Source organism: Apaloderma vittatum, unplaced genomic scaffold, assembly GCF_000703405.1.
Source record: "Apaloderma vittatum isolate BGI_N311 unplaced genomic scaffold, ASM70340v1 scaffold10948, whole genome shotgun sequence".
Taxonomy (NCBI): domain Eukaryota; kingdom Metazoa; phylum Chordata; class Aves; order Trogoniformes; family Trogonidae; genus Apaloderma; species Apaloderma vittatum.
The window spans coordinates 1-23,848 of NW_009729052.1; the positions used below are offsets into that span (position 1 = coordinate 1).

The window sequence follows — 23,848 nt, forward strand, 5'->3', positions numbered from 1 at the left end:
ATTAATAAAAAATGCGTGTGGCTCCTTTCCCCTTTTATCAAAACGGAGAGGGGTAGACAACGTCTTGTGCACGGTCACGTCAGCCCCCAGTTTGAGTAGCTGTGCAGTTAGTACGATGTGTTTGCTCTGGCCTTACTGTTTGCTTGTGTCATTTAGGTTGGAAAGTTGCTCAGGTGCTTCTTGTGAAACTTGTGTAGTGATCTCCTACTAGTTACTGTGCTTTGAGATAGACCTAAAAAAGAAAATTGGTGAAACCTTGGTCATTTTTTCTACAACCTTTCTCTTCAGAAACTGTTTTTTAATGTTTTTTTTTTGTCACGTGGGATCATAAAGAATACCTGGTAGGACTGTAAAACACTTCTAAAAGGATTTTTTTTTGCCTCGTACGTTTTACAAAATTCACCATGTGTGCTTAGATGGGAGTAAATACAATAGTTTCAGGCAGTTTTTCTCTGGTGATATAATTAAAGTGATTATTATTAGGAATAATTATTTTTCATGGAGAGCCTTCTTTATCAAGGATGTCCCTTGGAACGGCACTTCCCTCTGGCCCTTGTCAATGCCCCTGAAGAGTCAGAGGTTACGGAGATGCAAACAGATCACTTAAATAGCGGCTTTCCCCTTAAATAGAAAACCCCCAAACCCTCATGGTTAAAATTTCTAAAGTTTCTTTATTGATGGTGGAATAATGAATCAGATTAAAGGTTTCTGAAGTTGATACATACAATATGTATTTTTCCTGAAGTATATGTGAAGAAGCTGTTAGCCATCTTAAAGATGGAAACAGATAGTTGAAACTTAGTCACTCTCTCGTTACTTCTGTTGCTGGTTTGATGAAATTTAGCCTGGACTATGTTGATTGTATGCTCAGAATACATCTGCAGGTGCATACGCACATGTTACTACCCTAAAACATCCTCATGTTTTGTTCTTACTTCTGTGGAACCACACTGAAATAGCTGCAGTGCATTTCTTTTTTTCATTCATCTGGTGTAAGATTATTTTTGCTTTGCCTTACCTATAGCCTGTTACTCCAGCTACTGTTCAAAAGTTCCGAAATACAACAAATCCAGCTCCTGGTGTTGAAAGAATATTCTACGGCAGAGCAGATGATCCCGATACTGCAGCTCACTTGACACATGGCATAAAGTCACGTCCTTCACCCAGCGTAAGAATGGTTCTCGTTTATTTTTGTTTAAGAGTGGTCCGCTTAAGAACATAAGAGCAACTGGTTTCTTCAGAGTCAGGGGCAAAGGAACATAGCCGAGTGGTTCACACTGCAGCACTTCACTGCTGTTGTGGATTATCTGAATTCTGGTTTCAATTCATAGGATTTAGTTGTTATGACTGAAACAGGAAAACACTTCAAGTTCACTGACTTTTATCAGTGACTTAACTTTCGCAATGAGAAATGAATTATTCATTGAATTTCAACATTTAAGTTGATGAACAGTCTTCTACCTGCAAATTCTGCCGCTTTTATCTTTACTGATTACAGAGGTAAAACCTGTTGAACTCTTAGAAAAAGAACTGCTATTTGAGAATGTTTATAATTCAGTGTAATTATTATGTATTTTTTCTTACCTTTGAGTTGAAACTGATTTTGTTACCTAGAAAGTGATGTTTTGGATATGGCAGACTTTTGTGTGTGTTCTTCAGAAATTACTTCTGTAATCTAATCAAACAACTGAAGAGATAATTGGTGATTTTATCACATAATTACTGTTCAAATCTATAAAAATAACAGTTCTGTTACTAAAATAGACTTTTATTATGCATTTCATCTGCTGGGCTTGTAAATTAATAGTTCTCAATTTTAAAAATTAAGAAGTTGAGGCAAAGGAGAGTTCAGGTCTCAAAAATAAGTCTTCAGGTTGAATAAATCTTCAGGTAAATCCTGATATTACAAGGTGTTGAGTAGGATATTTGTTAGGCATACCCAAAATGAAAAACAGTCAGGTTCTTGGTGTCCCACCTCAGAATTTCTGTGTTGAATGGAATGATTTGTTTAGCTTGTACTGTCTGTTGAAAGTTGTTTCACTTTATATTATTAATTAAATATTATCTGGAGGAGGTGTTGGAATCTTAGTGAGTTCACTAAGCATCGGTTTGGATCAGTTGCATTTTTTTTTACTTTTTTCAGTATTTCTTTATTTAATGTTCAGTAAGCATCTAATAAGAAACCCTTTCTAGAGTCCCTGTTACTTTGATGGGTAGCCTGAAAAAACCAAATTACTTGGGAAGATGAAAATATATTTGATCAAAATACAAAAATACTTTTTGACGTTTTTAAAACTTTTTATTTTCCTTGGAGTTGACCTGAATTTATGAGTAACTTCTATTGACCCAATCCTAGCATATACACTGAGAAGAAATATTGTCCAACCTATTTCTAAATTTTGAAAACTCTGCTGAAGTAATTTCTGTTGATATGTCTTTTAGGATGCCATATTAGTGTCTATCTTGAAGTACTATCTTTAAATTCTGCATCGGCAGCTGTTTAGAGAATAGGTAGCCTTAACTGTTAGACAATAGATGTTTTTAATCATAAGCACCAGGAAACTTCATTCCAAAAATGTTATAAAGATAACATTTCCACACTTAAGTTTTGGTCATAATACGATTTGACTACAGTGTCTAGTTTGTGCTAAGAACAGAAAGTTCGCAGCCTGAAATTTTGTAAATTAACAAGTGGAAAAAACTCTCATAAAAATAAAAAGTTCCGCTTCACAATGTGTATTTTATTTAGCTGGAGATTTAGTGTAACATTGATTAATAGTGGTCTTCTCTCAAAATGCAATTTTGTTTGCAGCATGGTAGATAAAATTATGTCAGTGTACTCATATCAGATCTCACTAGAACACTACAATCAAACTTCTGTTCATGTGTGTGTGAGGCAGTAACTATTTTGATGTGTCAATGATTAAATTTTGCTGATTTTCCTGCTTCTTGTGTTGTTTGTGATGTCTTCAGGCAGCTTCACTGATAAATCCACTTCCTAAATCTAATTTTCAACAAAAAATACAAGACAAAAAAGAATCAATCTACTTGAGTAATCGCCAGGCACCCTTGGGCAAATCACACGATCAATCTTCTATGTTACCTAAGGATTTGGATATAATTAATACTACATTTGGAACAAAAGTCATCAAAGGTAGGAAAATCTGTTGTTAAAACGTATTTCTTCTAAATACAAGATAACGTGCCATTCAGCATTTAGCACATGTTCTCCCAGCAATTCCAACTTAATAGAGAAGTTACAGCAGTTGTCGGAAGGCATAAAAATGTACTAGTAATTATCAGTTACAATGAAGAAAACACTTGGTAACTAGTAGGGTTTTTGGCTCTATTCCAGATATGCCTTTGTAGATTTCCTTGGAGAACTGTTTAGATAGCTGACAACTTACTTTTTTTCCCCAACTATTCTAAATGTCCAGTAAAAGATATTACTTCGACCTGTAAGTCTTTCCTCCATAGACTGGAGCAAATCACTTACATGTTGAACACAGAGCTCTTTTGCAACAGTGATGTTCATCTCAGTTTCTGAGATTTTTTTTTTTTCCTACTTCATGTCATTAAGCTGTAAAATTCTTATAGATTGACTAGAAATGTGGTAAGTATCATTTGTCCCACAGTATTAGCATCTTTAACAAGATACTGTTTAAACTTAGGAAGCAACCAAACAAAACACCCAGCCCCCTTACCTCTCCCAATCATATGTTTATTCCTTACTTTCCAGATGTTCCAGCTGGAGAGCTTATAAATCCACCAAAAACTTTTGAGCAAGTTGATAAGGAAGCCAGAGAAGGACATGGTCTGTACGTTGTGTCACACTATGATTATTATGTGGGTAAGTTCAAAGGCTGATAAGAAACCACGTAAGAAGTTCTAATATAAATAAAAGTAATTGTTCTGCTTTGTAAACACATGCACTGCTTTTATGAGATGTGAACTCTTACTTTTAACAAATGTATTAATATATATAAAAAATGTATTAATATATATAAATTCTTTTTAAAAGTAATGATGTGAATAAAATACATGTAGCTGAGAGAGCATGACTTGTTTCTAGAACTGTAGATCACTTTGTGGTGGGTGTATTAGTATAAGAACATAACAAAAGAGTTGGAAGACTGGTTTATTTTGGGAGCTAATTGAAAAGCAAAGCATTTCCAGGAAACCAGAGACTCATAGATGCTGTGGTTGCTTTTTGAGTTTGTCAATGTCTTTGCGCCACTAAGAGCAATTTCAGCCTTAAAGGCACAGACTCTGAGCCCAACTCATTCCAGTATTTTCGCCTCTGGTTCGTCTCCTTTATCAGGATCCAAGGAGAATTTTGGGGCAGCTGGACTGTCAGTGTGGTGCTCTGGTTACAAGGAATTTCAAGCCACTGGCTGGCTCTGGAATGCAGGTTCCTCAGCTGACAATATCCTGCCTGTGTGCCTGTCCCATAGCCTCTGTCTCTGGGCCTCCACTGCTTCAGCTTCTGGGGCCTGTATTTGTGTGAGGTGGTCTCCTCTGGGATGGTTACCCTTGATCTCATAAAGTCTGCACAGGAGCAGTGTGACAAATAGCACTCTGAAATGCAGTGCATGTATTACTTTTGCAGCCACTTCTGTTTTTCTCAGTTCCGTCATTTCCACTTAAGGTGAGAGACTTATATTGCTGCTCTACAAGATGAGCATTATAGTAAAATTGCTTGTTGTGCTAGTACCAACAGTTTTGTAGACCAAGCATGTAAGAAACTGCAATACAGATATTTCAGTTGAAATAATGTAAATTTTATATGGAGGCAGGTACATAGAAGTGAAATTATAGTAGTGTTCTCTCACTGAGAAATACTACTATAAGTGCTATTGGTGTAAATTGGCCAAACTTGTAATCTAATTTCCCCTCTTCCCCACCTTTCATAGGTGTTTTTGTGGAATTATTCATTATCCGTTTCTGGCTTCTTTGTAACTTCTGTTCACAAGATCATGGAGGGGCCAAGCCAAAAACAGCAAAAAAAAGTCAGCTGTGTCCCTCAGTCTTAAACAATAACCTAAACATTCCACGGTTCCACAGAGCCAGAGTAAGCCCTTATTAGAAAGCATGCAGTGAGTAATATTTTTGAAAGTTCTAATTCCCATTCTTTTCAAAAGGTGGTTGTAGAGAGATTGAAGAAACAGAATGATGGTTTTTGTATGTGACAAGATATGTGCTTGTGACTCACGTAGAGCACCAGTGTGATAATCTTGTATGTTGAAGCTTCATTGTGTAGGCAAGACTGGCTAATTAGATTCATGAACCGTGGGGTAATATATTTGCAGTGAAGTCAGTGGCAACATTTCCAATGATGTCAGTATATCCAGAATATATCTGAAAGTGCAGCACCTCAGAACCGTTTTTTCCTTTTAGCTTTTTTTCATTAACAAATAGCAGATTAAATGGTACATGTCTCAGAACAGACATTATAAAGTGATATGTTTGCCTGACCCTCACTACTTTGGCTACCTGGTATTTTTCCATTAATTCTGTTGGGCTTTAGTCAGACATATATTGAAATCCAACTACTTTTACACTGAAGCAGTTTTTGCTTTGTATTTTACCTTTTATCTTCACTTTTGACAATGAGTTTATTCCTAACTACTTAATAAACATGAGAAATGCAAATTGAACAGAAATGTTTAATTAGTTATTTGCTTTCATTTCTTCATTGTTTCATCTTAAGAATGAAGATACTAAATTTGTCTTCCTGAAGTGTTTTGTACAGATTGAAATGCTTACTTTTTCCACAGGGGAAGCAATAAATAGGAAGTATGATTCACCAAACTTCAGCAAGTCTTTTGTTTATGGAAAAAAAACCCCGCACTTTAAAGATGGGCGATATGTATCCAAATCCTTAAATTGGCCTTATGACCCTCAGTCGTAAGTAGCAGTGAGTTAACTAATGTAGTGGTATGAGTTCTCAGGAAGAGTGACTCTTCATATTTGGATATAATTTTACATCTCACAATCCCATCCTTAGCTCTATTGAACTGAAAAGTAAATGCAAGGAGTAATTTTCAGAGTAGTTCATCCAAATCAGTTCTGCCGTAGTATAACAGGACTTGGCATGTCTTCAGCATTACATAAAGACACCTTTGATTTTAAATAGCAAGATTTTTCAGTTATTAAATTTTTCTTGCAGAGGAATTACTGATTTCTTCTAAGACATAATAATATTAAATATTATTGAAAAATTGGTGAATATGGTTAAGCAAATAGGTATGAGAGTTATTTTCATAGTATGTAGGAAGAGAGCAGCGAAAAATTCTATTAAAAAAAATTATAATTTTGAGGAAACATTTGAACCTCAGCTTGGAAAAATCCTTGATCCATAAGTAAGCAATGACATCTTCCAAGAACAAAGTTCACTTACATTTGCCAAGTCTCCAATATCTTTTTCTGTCTTGGGTAAAAATTCTAGCTATGCACTCGATGCTTCCACTGCAGCACTTAGTTACAGAAAGAAACTTTCTACTTACTCTAATTCCGTTGATAAGTACGCAGGTTACTAATGAGGGCTGTATTGTGTCTATGTAGCAAAGTCTTACTGTTTAAATGGTCCATATCTGAATTCATCAAATTTGCGCCAAGCAAATTGAAAGCACACTGTAACATTTAAATTTGTTTTAAACTTTTTTCTTTTCCCTGCCTTTTGCAGTTAAGAAGGTTTGAAAGAACTGAAATGTCTTAACTATTGTTTGGGGATTTGACCATTTTACTTATTCTGACACTACTTTTAGTCATCTTTGTTTCATCACCTGTGTTCTCACTTTATTACTTCTTTGTAAAAGGATATGGAACTAAATGTGCTATTATCTAGCAGCATGTATCAATCTCAGTTGAATCATTCCCATGCTTCATAAACCTCAGGTGATCTGGAACACCTTTTTAATTTTACAAAACAGAGCTTATGATGAGCTACAGTAGTTCTGAGTGTGGTGAGGATCCAGCTGTGCTACAAATCTAGAGTTCCTGAGTGTGTGCAACGACTGTCTTGGCAGATGATGTAGATTTCTGCAAAACTGTATCTGACTAACAACATTATTGCCTTTAGTGGCAAAATTTAACAGGCTTAAGTGCTCAAACCCATCACTAGTATTACAAGATAGATACAAGCTAACCTAATTTTATTTAGTGAATTTTACATCATCCACATCTTATGTGTAATATGAAAATGATAAGAAGAAAATACACTTAGCAGGTTTTAGATGAGAGTGCTTCCATCTCTGTGTGGGTCCTTTGTTTTGTATTTTAGAACAAAGCACCGTTTCTCTTTTCAATTTTGATGATTTCTGATTCATGTAACAATTTTAATAATTAAACATAGAGATAAAATGAACATTGCATCTTTTTCAAATTAAGAAATAAACAGTTCTTTAATATCACCAAAATGTCACCAAAATGTTAATTTTCTAGTAAGTAAAACCAGGCCAAGTTTTCTAGATTAGTATTGGCTTGGTTGCTGGTTTTGGTAGATGCAAAATTGCATGTGAAAAAGCAGAGATGTGATTAAATTTTCCACTTTAGCCAAAAGTAGTTTAATGGATTCAGCTAGAGGATCTGGTTTATCCTAAACATTCCTATTGTTTAACTAGTATGTTATAAGGATTTTTCTCAGTCGTTTCTGTCGCTGTCTCAGGAAAAAAATATTTTAGCGTAGAATGTTTTTCTTTTAAATAAGTGTTCAAAAAGTTAATGTTTACATTTGTTTGTGTTATGTTACAAACAGCAAATGTTCTAAACAGATGGGATGCTTTTCTTGAATGGCAACTTTGAGCAAAGTACTGATAAACAAATTTCAGGTGAACTAGTGTATCATCCCTAATTATATAACATATAACAATTTTTATTTTTTTAATAATAGCACAAGAATTATTTTGGCTATCAGTAAACTATTTGACAGTTAACAAAGAAATGTGCTTATTTGACAGTGTAGCAGAAACTCGGAATGTTTCCCTAGACTGTACATTTGGAACGGTAGTCCGTCGAGATGGATATGGTAAGTTCAGGGGCAGAATAAAATCTTACTGTGTTCATGAAACTGTGCTGAAGTAATTATTGTTGATTGTGCAGTATATAATTTTCCTAAATCTTAGAGATGAGATGCAAAAATTTATCAGTAACAGAAAAGTTTTGGAGGCAAAATCTGAGAAGTATTGAAATTGCTAGTGGGGAAATAAAAAAGGATATCAGAAATAAAGAAACTTCAGGTTTTGCATGATTGTGTTGAGTTTCTTTGGGGTATTTTTTTTTAAGCCTCTGCATCTGAATATAGACAAAATGTGAAACGGCAGAAAACTCATATTGACATCAAAGTGACAAATTTTCGATGGCTATTTGAAATCAATTATGTGTTTTTCCATCACTTTTCTCTCAGTGATTTTTTCATCACTTCTGTAAGTGTAGAAATCCCAAGAAGACTAATAAGGTTTTGAAGGTAGCAGGGAGACAGAAAAAAATGAAAATAAAAAATTGCTAGTTTTCATTATGACAAAATTTTGAAAGCTAATTAACTCAAACAGTGGTGTTTTAACATTATGTTTAGTAGCTATAGAATACAGTGAATACTTGAGCAGCAAAATGTGTAACTGGCCCAAAGTTATTTAATTAGTCAAGACCAGAGAAAGCTTTTTCTAATTCTGCATAAACTTTTATACATGCTTTGCTATGTAGTGTAATGAGGTTATTTTTTAAAATGTGTAGGTATGCTTGTTCTATAAGGAATAGCAGAAAGAACTAAATAAAAAAAAAATTAATTATTTTCCTGGTTTGAGCTAAACAGCTCTAACCCTTGACAATTATTAACGAGTAGAAAACAGTGCATGTTCATTGCTGTTAGAAGGGGTTTAGGTGAGTTACTTCTATTTGTTACTGTACTCTGAATGCATTACGTGCACTCTAGGAGATGACCTTGATGTCCTGAGGACTTAGACAAAGACTGTGTCTCAGTGTGCAAAAGTATTTAAAAATACTAATAAAGTTAGGGTATGGATAAAATGAGAAGAGTAACACAAAAAGAGTACATTGCTGTTCAAAAAATCAATGACATATAATGATCTGAAATATTGCATTGACTTTCCCGTTGTTTTTTATAAGATATCCTGAAATATAACAGACTGGAAGTGATGGATTAATAATGTATGTTCTTCTCAACTATGTGGACATTGAGTAACTCTTAGCTGTCAGAAGCTTTTGGAAGCAGTGGAGAGATTTGTGAATCTACGCTAAGAAGTTTAAAATTTTTTATATTAACTGCATGTGCGTAGAGAAATCATCATATGGACCATTTGGTCTTTTAACAAAATTGCCATATTAGATGCACAGTAGTGCTGAAAATCAGCACCTTGATACTGAAATTCTCCTTTTCCTTAAGACTGTAACGCATTTTTTAAAAAGTCTGTTTTCTGTATATGCACAATTAATTGAGGAAGTGTTTATTTTTATAGGAGTTGGTGATCTTCTTTGCTGCCGGCTTCCATGTGCATTCCTCCATGGTAAAGATAGAGAAAGAACTGTCTTGACTGCGGTTCGGCAAAGTTTGAAGAAAGATAACTATGAGAATTTTGACATGTTACTAGAAGCATTCAGGCATTATGATAAGGTTAGTGCTTTGAAAAAATAGAAGTGTAAGGGAATATGTGACATTAGGGCTGTTGTGCTGTAGAGATAGAGACATGAAGAAACGTAAGCATAGCGAGATAAATATTGATGAATGCTATAAAGGCAGGTAACTTCATAATTGTTTGTTTAATCTACTGTGATATGCTGTGGAATTAAACACGACAGTATTTGGAGCCTTTTGCAACAATATTTGGAATATCCAAGTTAACAGCAAGCAGGGGACGTGAGCACGAATAATCTTAGCATTTTCTGCTCTTAAGAATTTGATATTTCTTCTTTAAAAGAGCAGTTGAAGGGAATATGTTCATATTTTTATCCAAGCTGTACTTTTGCACTGAGGCACCAAGCATCAGAATTTCAGATCTTTTCCTCTTTTTTGGAAAAAAATGTCTAACTGACATTTAAATATATATACATTACTTATAATGTATGGAATGATCAATGCCTTACTTTCAAAAGAAAGCTTGGTATTGCCTGAACATCTATGATTAGATTATTATCTTGTCAAAATACTCTGTCACACTCTTTACTGCATTATTTAGGTTGAAAATTATTTATTGACACTTTAATGTTCATATTTTCAATTTCTAAATTATTCAGGGTTTCTTTATGTACTGAGCAATGTTACTCTTCCAAACTGGTGTGCCTCATGCTATATATATATATATATATATATTTATGTGTGTATGTGTATACACGTATGTGTATGTGTTTGTTTTGATGGAGCCCTTTAATAACAGCTGTTACAACAACTGTTCTATTTTATTTATAATAGAATGGTGATGGAATGATAGACAAGGACAACCTACGAAGGGCCAGTTTTCAGCTTAATCTGAATCTAGATGATGAGCTCCTAGATTCCTTATTTGACTGTTGTGATTTGGATAAAGATGGTCTGATTAATTATCTGGACTTTGTAAACTTTCTCAACTGGAAAGACAAAATGGCTGTTAAAGAGTTTGAAGAAAAAATAATTACAAAAGGTAGGTGATTTAATAAGGGAGAATTGTGGAGATGATCCTGTTCTTAGAACAGCTATTGAAAGGCCATTCCTGTTTTAGGCCAGGTGCTCCTTTAGGAAGAGTCAGATTCAGAGAGTGCATTTAGTCCTTGCCTACCACCAGCAGAGCTTCAGGTATAAATGTATTTCAGAATCCTGAAGTTCTGTGTTGCTTGTTGAGAATGTCCCACAAATCAGGAGAAATTAAAAAATCTCTTAGAAACATTATCAAAAATGCAGATTGTAACCTTTTTTATAATTTTTCAAGGAATCAAACAATGGTTTTTACCCCTGAGTCAATAACATGCTGATAATAAACCCTGGCTGTACTGCAATTTTTGTTTACAGGGAAAAAACCAGATGCGTCTGTTCTACTTCAAGACAAAAACATAAGCGATGAGCCACTGCTGAAGCAGGAAGATCTTGTGTTAAAACAACTGGCAAGCTCAGAGAAGACGCCAAAAATGCTTGCAAGATCAACGGATCCTGTATTTGCAAGTTATCAGACAACTTCTTCTCAGTATAATGCTGTCGTAGGTGGTCTCCCAACAACCTGTAAGTACAGTGGACTTCTCACTCCTGAGTATTATGTAAGACAAAATCAGGAACAAGTTTACAAAGTACTGCTATGGATTCTACTAAAGTACAGCAGTGAATTAAGTTATCTAAACTAAATTTGTTTAAGGTTGTGGCTTGGAAGTTGACATGGCTTGGATTTTTGGCACAGTTAAACCATTAAGAAGATAAAATTTAATCTAGATGTCTTTGAGAAATTATGCCAGTAATTTTAGGAGAATGATATCTTCTTGGAATCACCTAAAATTGTTTTCAACTGGAAGTACTGGATGAGTACTAGAATATTACTACAAGATTTCCTGTTGTCATGCTTCATTAAGTAGATGAAGCTAGGAATTCTAAAAAAAATTTAAAAAGTTGAGGATGAAAGTGATATAACTTGTTATTGGACCTATGTGAGATGAAATGTCACATTTGTTCTTATTTCATTCAAAATGTTTTTTCCTCCCTGGCACTATCTTTACAAACAGGGTTTCCTGTGCTAAGTGTTGATTGATTTCCACAGGTTATCCAGTGTGTGGTGTTCCATCTATTCGTTCAGATATTCCTGCTCCTCAAATTCACCGCATCAGTGACAGAACTAATTATGGTGATCAGGCCAGTGCTTATGCATTATTGTTCCCTTCTGTCTTCAGTGAAAAAGGAGTGTATGAAAGAGATTTTTTAAAGAGAAGGCCAAAGGCAGAGGTATAGTGCATTTCTTCAGAATATTTTTCCAAGACAAATGTATCTCTAGCCGTGTGGGAATGAAAAGTCATACTATCAAAATAAACGGGTCGTAAAATTCATTGTTGCAACATGACCATCTTTTTTATGTCCATTCAGCTATCTGAAAAATGTGTTCACATTCGAAACTATTCATAAAGATCGTAGATATGAATTTTATTGAGATCCAACTTCACTAAGTTATATAATGAAGTACATCAGGTTTTTGCAACTCATGCTTAAATGCTCCATGGAACAGGGGTTGGTAATTAATTTAGGGCTTAAGAGTGTATGACTCATCATTTTTGCAATGTGAAAAGAACAAAGCGGTAGTGAAATTTCCATCCGTGCACATAATCAAATTTCTGAGCAAGGTCCCAAGCAACAGGGTTTAATGGTAGAGTTAGCCCTGCTTTGAGTATGGGATTGGACTGATGATCTCCAGACATCTCCTCCCACCTACATTATTCTGTGATTCTATGAGTAGATATCTTAAAAAGCCCCATAAGAAGATTTTTACAGGTGTGTAAAACTAGTTTCTATCACAGAGGGATATTCAGTGGAAAATTTTATCCAAGCCGACTCTCTTCAAACAAACTTGCAGGTTTTACTAATGGTAAATTCAGCAAACTGCTTGAATATAACTTTTAAGTGCTCTGCTGAGTCATGGTTGTAGGCTCAGATCTGCAAAGAACTTATGCAGTGGTAGAGGACATAGGGAGTCACACACCACATTTCTGAAGAGAGGATATGAGACGCTAGGACTTAGCTGAGGACGCTGTGATTGGGGACTGCTACTGCTCTGTTATCCCGTAGCCCAGAGTTCTTCCCACAGAAATACAAAAACAGCTTTGCTTCTTCAATATTGTTTGCTCTTTTCCTTGAACATCTGTATGCATTTTCTAGTGAAAAAATATTAGGAGATGACTTCATTACCTGAAATACAATTTATGAGACAATTGTAACAAAGTGTGAAATTCCAATCTAGAATGAAAAAAGATGCCTTGACAACCTCTCCCTCTCTACTAGTCATATTAAATATTCATTAACTTTGAAAGTGGATCTGGAACTTGCATATATATTTTACAGAAAAGAATGTTGCTGGAAATGTAAAAAGTGTGGTCCATATCCATAAAACAGCTTGTCAGATTGTTGTGTACATGAGCATTTACCATTTTATAATCTAGCACTGAAGCAGGAAATCCGTGCATGCAGAATATAGCTAACAGTAAATAGAATTCATGCTTCATTGAGAAGCCCATTATACCTGTCAAGCACTAAAGAGAACTCTTCTCTGAAGTTATAATGTGGCCTAAGATGTCATACTCCCTTGTAGGCTATGCACGCTGTGCAGAATTCAGTACAGAACCACCTCTGAGTGTGTTAAATCACCCTACACTCACAAAATGACACTGTTTCAGTATTTAGTGATGGTCTTTATTTTGACATGGAGTATTAATAATTTCAAACCTGTAATAGCCAATTAAATTATTATAGGGAACCCAGAGTCGTTTAATGCTACCAGTTTTTGTATCGGCCTGTAGAAATGAAGGCAAATTCTGACTATAAAGCAGTTGCATGAGGTGACTCTTCATGTTACCAAGGAACGAAATAGTTGTAGGGCCTGTTGTTTTCTTCACTGGAATTCATCATAGTCTACGGAAGGGTCTAGAAGTTATGTAACTGAGTAATAGTGTGGAATTTGTATTAAACATGATCATACTGATAAGGTAAGGGTCAGTTTAACCCTGTCTGCACACTTGTTAGTCTGTGGTTTAGTTTGTGGTCGTTTTGTGGCTCTTGATCCAGGACAGGGTCGTATTGTAATACGGAGAAGTCAGGTTATGAGATCATGTAGTCCTCATCCAGGATACAGTGGTATCCTGTAACAGAATATTGCTTTTAGTTTAACTTGTAAATTTCACTAGCTTGTTGAAGACATTAAATCAAATCTGGTTTATTTTCCTCAGGAGTAATGTTACTGATTCAACTGAAACAACAGCTATACTTAAAGAAACACATTTTAGAACATGTTTTCCTCCTGTAGTTTTAGCTGGCATAACCTGTCATAGATTTATTGGTTAAGATGAAGCTGTAGATCAGGCCTATATTTGTACAAAAGACAGTTTTAGAGGAAGATGGCAAACAAGGTTAATTTGACTTTGTATAAAGGTCTTACTTTATCAAAGCATGCATAAAATCTCCAGAGCATAAATATAACACACATGCACACACGTGATACAAGTGAAGAAGCCAAACGTTTGCTAATACTAAGAAAAGCACAAATCATGTCAATATTCTTCTAAAGGCACCTTGCTCTAATAAGTCAGCAGGTCAATGTAATGAGGCATGAAGCAGGAAGCAACCAAGTGAGAAAATATGGGAAAAAAATTTCTGCTGAATTACTCTGGTGTAAAACTATAGCAAGACCTGAAGTTCATTTTAGTCACTTCACCCACTCATCTATACCAACTGAAGATCTTCCATATTCTTTCTGTGAAATGCAGACAATAATACAATCTGATTTATGTTGATAACTGCAGACAGTAAAAATAAAATGGATAAACAGGAGCTTTCTTGCAGCTTTTAAAAAATCTTTACTTTTTCCTGAATATTCCATGTTTGATTTTTCCAATGTCGAAGCTGCATCAACATTATCAACTAAAGACAATTTTGTATACCACAGCTTTAATTCCAGTAAGATTCAGATTTACTGAAGCAGGAACTTCTTTGGTTAAGGATGCAGGATACAGCCTGTAGATTTTATTTAAAAGTGGGAGAGTGTTCTTTGGCAAGCAGAGATTGCTAATATATGTAACACCCAGATTATGTATAGTTTGAAGAAAACGCTGACCTGAATTACATCAATTGTGTTATTTTGTAGATTGCACAAATTCTTCACAATATTGGTGTGGACATTTCAGACGAAAGGTTTGAAGAGATATGGAAGCAAGCCTGTATGAAACATCAGAAGGAGGAGGTTTGTGTAGCCAGCATCAGGAATGTAATGGATGAGATACATGGATCACACACAAAACCCAGATGCTAAATCTGATCTTTGGGCATTGAGCTTAATTTGACATTCGTTATAATTCTGATGATGAATTCAATAGACACTTTCAATAAAAGAGTGTTTACAGAACTGGAATTCACTGTTTATTGTCTTTCTTGCAGTTAGTAGGAACTGATGTCCATAGGAATAAACGAGGATATGGCATGTTTGTAGGTGCAGTGCAAATGTTCATCTTACATTCTTTATCATTTTTACAGTGTTTCTAAGTCTAAATAAAAATACTTTGTGCATGTTTTCCATTTTTTAATTTGTTTTTTTTTCCCGTTATAAATGGAAGGACACATCTGAAAGTATTTAACATAAATGATTCAGATATGCAAAACCTCTTAAAGATTATTATCATAGAATGACATCTTGCCTTGCTTCTACCATTCCATAATTTCTTGTTAGCAAAGTGGTAGCTAAAAGAGATATGGTTATGCTAAGTTATTTGACATGTCTAAAAATTTTTGTGAGAAAGTGCTCTACAAGTAAGATACTAGGGAAACTACATAGTCATGGGTGTGGGATCTTAAAGTGTTGTCATGAAATAGATGCCCTAAGAACCAATGTATTAAGAAATGCATATTAAATGCCCAATTGTGTGGCAGAGGGCTCATATTCTTTATGTGAGCTTATGACTATTAGGTAGTTGTATTCAGCTTTCACAAACAAGAAAAAGGAATGGATATTTAGAGGTGCATGTGCACATTACATAAAAACACAGGCTAGGTAGTCAGGAAAGTTTGGGAAGGCTTACAGAGAACTAACTGCTCAGCTGTGACCAAGGCAATTGCTTGGGATCTTCATAAATGAAAAACACTTGAGAATCATTATTGAAATGTCACTGAGTATAAATAAAGTCCAGTAAAAATAAATAAAGGAAGGCAAGTAATAATAAAATCTTCAGCTGCTAATTGGAATGTTCTCTTCACCTGTAGTACTGAGCTTGGTATGAAACAAGTGGACATTGTTCAGTATTGACAATGAGAATGATTACTATAAGACTTTTTAAAATTAATTAGAAAAATCTTTGTCCAATGTAATCTTAACATACAGGATTTCAGGAAAAATATAACTTTGCCACCTATTGATGCTTTAAATACCTTAGTAAGATTTGGAGAATGTTGCCAATCAAAAGTTTTACTGAGTTGTACAATACAAGTAAAGGTTCTATATATATTAAATATTGGGAATGCATGTGTAATGCCAGCTTGACATTTCATTGTCATGCTTTACTGACGTGATTGTTAAGATTTTTCTTTTGGTAGTGTTCTAAGAGCTTGTAATTTACTAGCTTGTTAGGTGAGATCCACAAGCATTAATAGTAGCTGGTTTACATCAAATAGAAAAGATTTGCTTTCTAGTATCTCCAGGGAGCAGGTGGTGGAAATACTGCTTGATGAAGTCAGCTTCTTTCCTGCTGTAAAAGTTGTTAATGTGCTGCTCTTGCCTTGCCTTACCATCCTTCTGTAACTGTGTGTGTGCACTGGAAAGCATGCAGGAAGCAGACTGTGACTGTGCCAAGTGAAATCATGACAGAAAGATGAATACACTGTTGATTTCAATTGAATTTATTATGTCAGGATTTCACTATCTCCAATGAAAACCTCTAAATCTTCTCTTCTGCTCATACAAGGTGGTAGGGAAGAACATTTGTTGCAGTGCAATTTCAAAAGCATTGAACAGAATTACTTAAAAATACTGGCTTTCTCATTCAATAGAAAATTTTAGATGAAAGATTTGAGCTTCAGGAAAAATAAATAATTTCAAGAGGGGTGTGTGTGTGTGTGTGTACAAGGTCTGTTGTGTTCAGAAGCTGGAATTTCTGTGTACCATATTTTTTGAATCTACTGTAAAGTGACCACTTCCATTCCTCTCAGTAGAATCTTTTCCTTTGTCAGTGAAACAGAATTAGTGTTGTTCTTGGGCAGTCTGCTAAATAAGTCCCGAATAAAGAAGGCTGATAAATTGTAGTTTAGTTTTTTTTGCTAGCATGTTTCTCAGCACAGTCTAAAGATTTGCTTTTGAGCTTGGGTTTGAAATGAACTAGAAGTGGTGTTCACCTAAACTTAGCTCTTATGAAGCTTTAAAGGATTAATCACTGAACAGAACTGTAAATTCTACTTGTAGGTGCCTGTTTTTCATCACAATATATGTAGGAGGCCCCTAAAAGATGTAATTCCTCTGACACAGACAGCTACTTCAGTGGAGTTTCCCAATCCTTTTGTTTCCTTTTGTTAAATGGTTTATGCATATGGAGTCTTTCTGCAGATTTTTGTATTTAATTTCTGTTTGACTTCCCAACATGTGAAATCAATGATGTATTTAGAGGCTTTAGAGCTGCAAGTTGTGTTATGTGATTTTTATTGTTCCCATAATATATTCCAATTGACAAAAAATAAAAGCTTTCTTTCTTTTATATTGTAGCGTGACTGCATTTATCTAGATACAGAGTTGATCTGGCAGTGCTAGGTTAATAGTTGGACTCGGTGAACTGAAAGGTCTTTTCCAACCTAAATGATTCTATGATTCAGTACCTGAAAACGGTTACCTGTAAGAGATATGGCTGAAGATTTGAATGTGCAGAATTATTTGTTATTTGAGGGGGCCGGTTAGCTCAGTCAGTTGAGCATGGCACTAACAACGCTAAGGTCGCGGGTTCGATTCCTGGTTGGTCCCCATGTGTTGCCTGATCTAGTTGAGATGTGGCGTCCCTGGCGGCAGGGAGGCTGGATTAAAATGATCTCTGAGGTCCCTTCCAGCTTAGGCCATTCTATGATTCTATGATTCTATGTTTCTGGCTCTTAATCTTTGAATGTGAATATTAGCACAGATAAGTGTATGGCTAACCTGACTTACTTGGAAGTGACTTGTGCTATGTAAAGCAGATGTTGGACTTGATTATTTTTTTCACTGTTGTCTAATGGAAAAATTCATCTGTACAGTGACTTGTATTAGATGCTGGAAGCTCCAGCCCATTGTCTTCCATAGAAGATTTGAACAATTATCCATGATTATACCAATAAATTTAGACTTTGCCTTAATTTTATTAGTATGTAACTTTAATGTATGTCTTTAAAAGATTAAGTAAGTTTTTTTTTCAGTAAATTAAGAATTGCTGGTTTTCAGTGATTTACCTGACTCAAGCAAATTTCCTAGTCCTGGAACTCATTCTTAGAATTGAATGGCTAGTTTTGTTTTGTTGGTTGTTTTAATTTTTAAACAACTGTATGTAATTATTTAGGTGCTAAATAGAATGCTAATAATCCTTTATGCTAAGAAGAACACTTCAAGTGGATGTCTAAGTAGAAACGGCGGTACTGGGGCAAAGTGCCCAGAAATCCAATTTAAGTCTTCATCGTGCCAACTGGTACGAATAGGTAGGATGGTTTTGGAATGGCTTATACAGCCTAATTAGTTGGTGTTTGCCATTAGAAGATATTTCTTTGGAAACTAGCTCTTTGCATTTGACAGTCTATCACTGGGCACCATCTGCCTGTATGGTTTGACCTTGCTGAAAGACCAAAATGTTTTTACAGAAGATGGGTAGGAGTTTATGCATGCCAAAGAACCACCCAATGCTGTATGGTTGAGTAGTTGGTATAGGATTTATATTTCTTTATTACTCTAAAACTATATTAATTCTGAAAATGCCAGCATAAGTTATACAAACCTGTAAGAAATATGTTGGCATCTTTCATCAGGATTAATCTGCAAAGGGAGAGGTAATTAAAACGGTTGTCACTATGTTCTGACATGCTAAGATAAGTGCTTATTGGTTTCTGCCAAATACGTGTGGCCTCTGAGCAGTGCATCCTGAGTCCACACTTGTGACTTCTAAATGTCATATCCATTGAAAATATATATTCCTCGGGACACAAGTATGTGCAGCTCTGTTCTGAAAGTAGGAAATCAGGTAGTAAATTCCATAATGTTGTCAAAGCTCACTCCTCATTCCAGTGCCTAGATGTACAGGAAAGTGGCAAAACTGAGGCCTCATCTGAAAAAAAAAAGAGAAGATCCTGGGTATCACTGTCAGATTTTATTCATATGGCTCTTGCATTCTGCATCTTAAAAAAAAGAAATAATCTTGTGTGTGGTGTATGCTTACTAGATAAGGTTCTACCACACAATCAGGTCAAAAGCAGACAGAGCAGCTTAAGAACTCATACTTCTAGAAATAGCTTTTTTTTTTAAGTTTTGAAGTTTTCTGCAGCTTCTAGAAAATGTCAAGTATTTATTTCCTTGAATCTGAGGTATAACAAAGGACTGAAATAAAACCACAAGGGTTTTAAAATAGTACCAGTTAATCATAGGTTGATTTTGTTTTCTCAGCAGATTTCAGCAGATTATAGAGACAAAGGCAATCCCACATTACTAAGTGTGTCCCCCTCAGTAAGCGACAAGGCTGAATGCATAACAAAATGTAGGGCTGTTTTTTGCTAGCGAGCAATGAATATAGCCTAAGAATGTACAGGGTATCTGTACAGGGCAGCCCAAAGGTTCTGTGTAGCCCAGTGTCCCATCAGACAGTGGTCAAAAACCTTAGGGAGAAGTAGCAGATCAGAGCTGGCCTTAGGATGTTTCTCCTCAGCAGTCTCCCAGTACTTCAACCACTTGAACTTCAGGTGACTGAGAGGAAGGAAGGACCTTTCTGCAAAGCATTTATTTTCCTTATATTCACTCATCTTAAACAGGTTTCTTTTCATGAACTTACCCACTTTGCCCTTGAAACTTTGTGATACTCTAGCCTGTGCAACATCTTTTGGCAAGGAGTGCCGTAGCTTTAGCCATACACTGAACAGAAAAACTAGCTCCTTTGCTTGTTTTAAACCATGTGATGTAATATAATTACTTCCTTTGAAGAAACAACAAACAAATCAACTTTTAGATACTGTCAGTGACACAGATATTTACGTACCTTTGTCATATCCCTTCTAAGTCCTTGCCAGGGACTGCTTGCCTGGCTATTGCCTGTAGAGACATTATTCCAAAGCTGGCATATTACTTTTCTCTGATTTTTTTCTGATGCTGCAGCACATTTTCTGAGATACAGTGAACATGGCTTTGTAAGTGGCAGATAGGAACTTTCTTTGTCTGTCAGTTTATTTCACCTAATAGCAGCATTAGGAACAATTGCTATATTTCCAACATGGAGACGGGCAGTTTCAAAGACATTTTGTGTGACTGCCGGACAGCTAGCACAGACTGAGTCCATAAGCCACTGCTGAGTGCAGCAACCTTGCGATACGTAGTTGTATGCTTAATGCACAGCCCCCCATGACCTGCTTTGCTTTTATAAATACACTGAGTAATAATACACTGATTTGATTCCAGTCTGCACGTTGTTGCGAGAACAGAATTTGTTTCATTTTATACACCTGGACAGACTATGTGTTTTCTTTCATAAAATGCTTTGGATGAAAGATGAAACCTAAGATTAAACAGGTTTTGTGTTAATAAATACTCTGTTTCAATGTTACCATGGTACATACCGCAAGGTAAACTGTTAAGCTGCTAGCTAGAGACATTTATTCTACTGAGATGCAATTCTTCCTCTGTGTAAATTCAGCAAAAGAATCTAGCTACCTCTTACATCTATAATAGGCCTAGATTAGTGCACAAGCTCATGTTAACCCTGGGAAAATAAAGATCAGATTCAGCCTGTTAGCTTTCTTAAATGCCAGGTCTCTTGATCAAGGTCAAAGCTAGTGCTATCTGCCAGCGTTCTTTATGTTGTTCAGTGCCAGTGGGGGTGTAGAATAATGCTACCTCTGTACTTATTGGTCTTCTTATTCCAGTGGATTTATATAGGTAACAATGTATTTGTGCAATGATTTAAAGTGCAGTACTGCTGAAAGCAGAACGTGAATGGATTCCAGATTTCTGATCTCTTTTGAAGGCCTTATTTGCACCTTCTTTAGAATGGAAAGCAGTACAAAGAATTTCTGAGGAAAAAAAACAAGCTAATGATTAATTACCTCATTTGAACTGGATTAAATTACAGTTAAAATAGTAATATGAATCATAGGTGGGTTATTTTTGGTTTTTTAAGTCTGCGTTTGCCCTCATTCTACAGAGAGGGAAACAAAGACTCACACTGGCCTTTTTCTGGACAAGTGTTCAATGTGTTTGTAGCTGTGTAGCCACCTACTGCAGACAGTAGGCAACTGTCCCTGCATACATGTAGGCATATAATTGTCTGTCACAGACCTGTTTTTTTTTCTAATTTAATCACACAGGTGGTTAAATAAGCCAGTTAACCCATGTTAAGCCATCAGTTAATCCTTGTTAAACCATCATCAATGTTTACTACATCCTTGCTTAAGATAATACAGTTCACCTCTACAGTTGCTTTGACATGAAACCTAATGCCACTAACAGATGGATGAGCTTGGGACCAAAAGCTTAGCTATCATAACAGCTATTTCTTACTTGAGTAGTAGCTATTGTTTCTTAAAAGTTGGAGGTTTTATATTGCTGGAGACAATAGCAGGAGCCTGCGTATGTTGTCACAGAAAGCACTAGTACTTCATTACTGACTCATTTTTTGCTTCAAGCCATTTCCCACCATTTATTCTGTTTGCCAGCTTTTCAGTTCAGACGATTTACCTAGGGATAATATTGAGGATAGTAAGAACACACAGCCTAATAGTGTTTGCAGGTGGTCAGAGATGTGCTAACAATGCTCCAGTGTCAGGATTATTGGCCTTATTATTTGAGAACAAGAAGAACTGGGAGATTATTGAATAAAATGCTGCATGACAAACATTGGTTCATAAAACTAGGCATGTTTCAGATGAGTGATGATTGTTTCCCTTTCTACTGCTTCTTCACTGGAAAATTAGGCAAGCAGAGTGCTATCCTGAAAAGAGCTTTGCATGAATTGAAAAGCTTTGGGCCTTGGGGCTTGAAAGATGTCAAACGTCATGTTAAATTCTCCCTCTGGTAAACTAGTTAACAGGAAACGGTGGGGGAAGAACACCCTGTTTGGAATAAAAGGAAAGGAAACTAATGGTTTGTATCCTGTTATGCAGTTTATGTGTATTATTCCTTTCCAAGGTGCACAAAAAAAGAAGTAGGGAAACAGTCTTTATTCCACTGAAGAAAGTAGAACAAACACAATAAGAAGAAAATAGGAGAAAATGGGGAAATAGAAATGAGTAACATATGAAAAGACATATTTTTTCTTTACAAAGAGAAGGAAAACTTGCATCAAAATGACTCCGTTCTTTGATATAAGAAAAAAGTCTGAAGGGACTTTCTGGTCAGCTCCATCTGTTTCTGCCAAAGAGCCTACGTGGAAGAAAGCTGTGATTCTCTAAAGGGAAATGCCTGAAAGTACATTGACACTTTCTTGAAATATAGCAGAGAGTTTGTGAGAAAGGATGTATTGTACCTGCCTATTGAGTAGTAGTCATTCTTCAATATGAAATGAGGACTGGAAATGTTGAGAGAAATGGTGTGTATTGGATTGTACGGCAGCGGTGTGCCAGTACGATGTGTGCCTGGCTCCTGAGCATGTGCGATATGCAGCACCTTTTATGCAATGACTCTTAATACAGAATGGTTATGCTATAGATCATATTTGTTTCATGTCTAGGTACACTTTGTAGGATCCTAAGTCCAATTATGAGTTCTTTTAGTAAAACAGAAAATAAACATCAGAATTTAGAAGAATCTGGAGGTTATAGATGGTTTATTGCGTACATAATAGCAAAATATTTTTAACAAATAACTTTCGTTACCCAGAAGCTCTTAAACTGAAAAGCAAGTCTTGTTTTTCTGCATAGTCCTTTTCAAGTAGGAAGTGCTCATTTCTAACACAGAGGACACATGAAATACTTGGACAATATTTTATTATCCCAAGAAGTACAGGAGGAAACATTTCCTGTTAGGCAAATGATTATTTTGTGGAGAGAGGTGGAGGAAATGAGGGAAGGAACAAGATGAGTGATGGGAAAGAAATTTCTACAGAACATGTTTTTTCCCACCTTATATTAAATAACATAAAAATTTTCCATAGAGGGGATTTCTTTCTGTTAGTCACCTAATTAGTTAGAAAAAGGCAACTAAAGGCAATAAAATGATGACTCCTTATTCCATTCTTACTCTTGTTCTTGATATGTTGAAGAAGCACTGACAAGACCCACTTCTTAGAAATATCACTCATTATAAAGTAGAATAATTTATTCTGCTGATTCTTTATTTGGAATGACTGTAGAAATATGCTCATAAATCATTGTTCTTCCCTAAGCTGTTAGCCGTGCAATAGAAATACGGTATTTTATTGTTCTCTTTTACTTCCCTGAAAACTGAAGGAATATCAATAATTATCACTTTATTGAGTGACTGCTGGTGACGCAATGTAAGAAAATACTTGCCTTAAGTATTTTGTAGTGCTTCATACACATGGGAGGGTGTGTTGTATTGCTTTAGCTCCATTTTCCTGGAGAATTGAGAGCTGCAACCACTTCTTGTATTTCTGACAAGAAACCTATTTGTTTGAATTTCTAGATGTCATTCACATGCTAAATTTTAACATCCTAACCTAATATTGCTATTCTGGAATTGTGAGTTGTCCAAAACGTTTTCATCCAACATTCAAGAGTACATTTCACTATAAACCTGATGATTGAGATATATATATTTATGAGATCGGATAATTGGTGGTATTAAGTCCAAACTCTGTATTCCTGACTTTTCAAAGGCTAAGGGAAGACTTAGGACCACTTTGATATATCAGTTAAGCCCATGAGTTGGGTGGGAAGCTTCCAGAACTCAGGGCTTACTTTACCTTCTCAGTCCCTGGCCTTTATTTGTGCTTTCCATGTGTGCGTACATTAGATCAACACGTGGGAAAG

At 35.6% G+C, this 23,848-nt stretch overlaps 1 protein-coding gene across 1 annotated transcript; it reads left to right on the forward strand.

Annotated features, from left to right (window-relative positions):
- Window positions 1-1,024: 1,024 nt before the first annotated feature.
- Window positions 1,025-14,978, forward strand: EFHB (EF-hand domain family, member B; the record flags this gene model as incomplete). The annotated part of the gene is made up of 11 exons (XM_009874309.1): window positions 1,025-1,168; window positions 2,974-3,154; window positions 3,740-3,850; window positions 5,778-5,907; window positions 6,275-6,358; window positions 7,959-8,026; window positions 9,474-9,628; window positions 10,424-10,631; window positions 10,997-11,203; window positions 11,730-11,911; window positions 14,814-14,978. Coding segments are annotated over 11 exons (1,635 nt in total), but the record flags the coding sequence as incomplete, so codon positions are not given.
- Window positions 14,979-23,848: the final 8,870 nt, after the last annotated feature.